Source organism: Carex rostrata, chromosome 22 (assembly GCF_964058835.1).
Source record: "Carex rostrata chromosome 22, lpCarRost1.2, whole genome shotgun sequence".
NCBI classification, from domain to species: Eukaryota; Viridiplantae; Streptophyta; class Magnoliopsida; order Poales; family Cyperaceae; genus Carex; species Carex rostrata.
The window spans coordinates 8,234,161-8,235,450 of record NC_135939.1 but is presented as its reverse complement, the minus strand read 5'-3'; the positions used below and the strand labels follow the sequence as shown (position 1 = coordinate 8,235,450).

The following is a 1,290-nucleotide window of genomic DNA, read 5'->3' as shown; positions in this document are numbered from 1 at the left end:
TGAACATTCATATTCAAAAAGGAAATTTTGGAAGAAAGGAGTTAATTGAATGATATCTCGGATTCACTAGATAAGAATATGAATGAAATTTTAGAAAAAATTGTTAGGCAAGTTTCCTCGCGAACATTGAATTGATCATATATATATATAGCACACCCCCTTCGCACCTCTTCGTCAATAGTTTACATTTTTTTTTTTTCTCAATTCTCTATTTAAACAGCAAACGCCACACCCACGAGCTATCTCCCAACAACCAAACCTATCAAGAACAAAATGGCAAGGAAGGGAAATAAAAGCCGAGGCCGCAAAAAGATCGAGATAAAGAAAATAGAGAGTGAAGATGCGCGTCATGTTTGCTTCTCCAAACGTAGAATCGGAGTGTTCACAAAGGCGAGTGAGCTTTCGACAATGTGCGGTGCTCACGTGGCAGTTGTTGTGCACTCACCATCGGGTACCCCCTACTCCTTCGGTAGTCCCTCGGTTAATTCAGTCATCAATAGTTTCTTGACCCAATCTCCGGTGATGGCTCCTCCTGCCAACTCAACTCATGAATATGTTATTAACAAGTTGAACAAGGAGTACATGGAGGTATCTAACAAGCTTCATGCTGAGAAGCAAAAGAAGGCCATGTTAGATCAGCGTGCCAATGATGCAGTCATGGCTAGAGAGTTGGAATTGCTAATCAAAATGGATCAACTTAGTTTGGATGAACTCAACCTCCTTCTTCCATCCCTCTACCAAGCCAAAAATTGGTTGAATGAGAGGATCATGGCTCTCCTTCTTGGTATGTCGGGTAATTTTGATGGTGTTTCCGGGGCCATTGTGCAGTCGTCTGCTGCATCTCCGGCACCATCAAGCGGTGCCATTATTGGACCCATAAACTATGCGTCGAACCCGTTTATGCCAGCCTCCATCTAAAATGGTTTAGCGATTTCGTGACAGAGTTTGGAGGTTCTTGATCGAAGCAGTTTAATTTGTTGGTTATGTCTCTTAAAGGGGTACGTGAATAATCATGTTGTTCTGTTATTTGGTCTGTGTGTGAGAATGTGTAGTCGTAACTGCTTGCTTTCGTTTGAATAAATTTGTAAAAATAAAATAGGAATCAGAATCGGAATCTGATCACTATGGAGTCAGTCAGAATCGGGTGAATTAATTCAGAATCAAACAAATCGAATCGAAAACTCAGATTTTTTTTTTACATAAGCATGTTTTGTACTAAATTAATTTATCAAATAACACACTCCAACACTCATTCAAATTTACAGTATATTACTTATAAAATTAAATAGA

At 39.3% G+C, this 1,290-nt stretch overlaps 1 protein-coding gene across 1 annotated transcript; it reads left to right on the top strand.

Annotated features, from left to right (window-relative positions):
- Positions 1-273: 273 nt before the first annotated feature.
- Positions 274-918, top strand: LOC144573916 (agamous-like MADS-box protein AGL62). Its single transcript, XM_078323695.1, has one exon. The coding sequence runs from the start codon at positions 274-276 to the stop codon at positions 916-918; it is 645 nt and encodes a 214-aa protein (XP_078179821.1).
- The last annotated feature ends 372 nt before the right edge of the window (positions 919-1,290 follow it).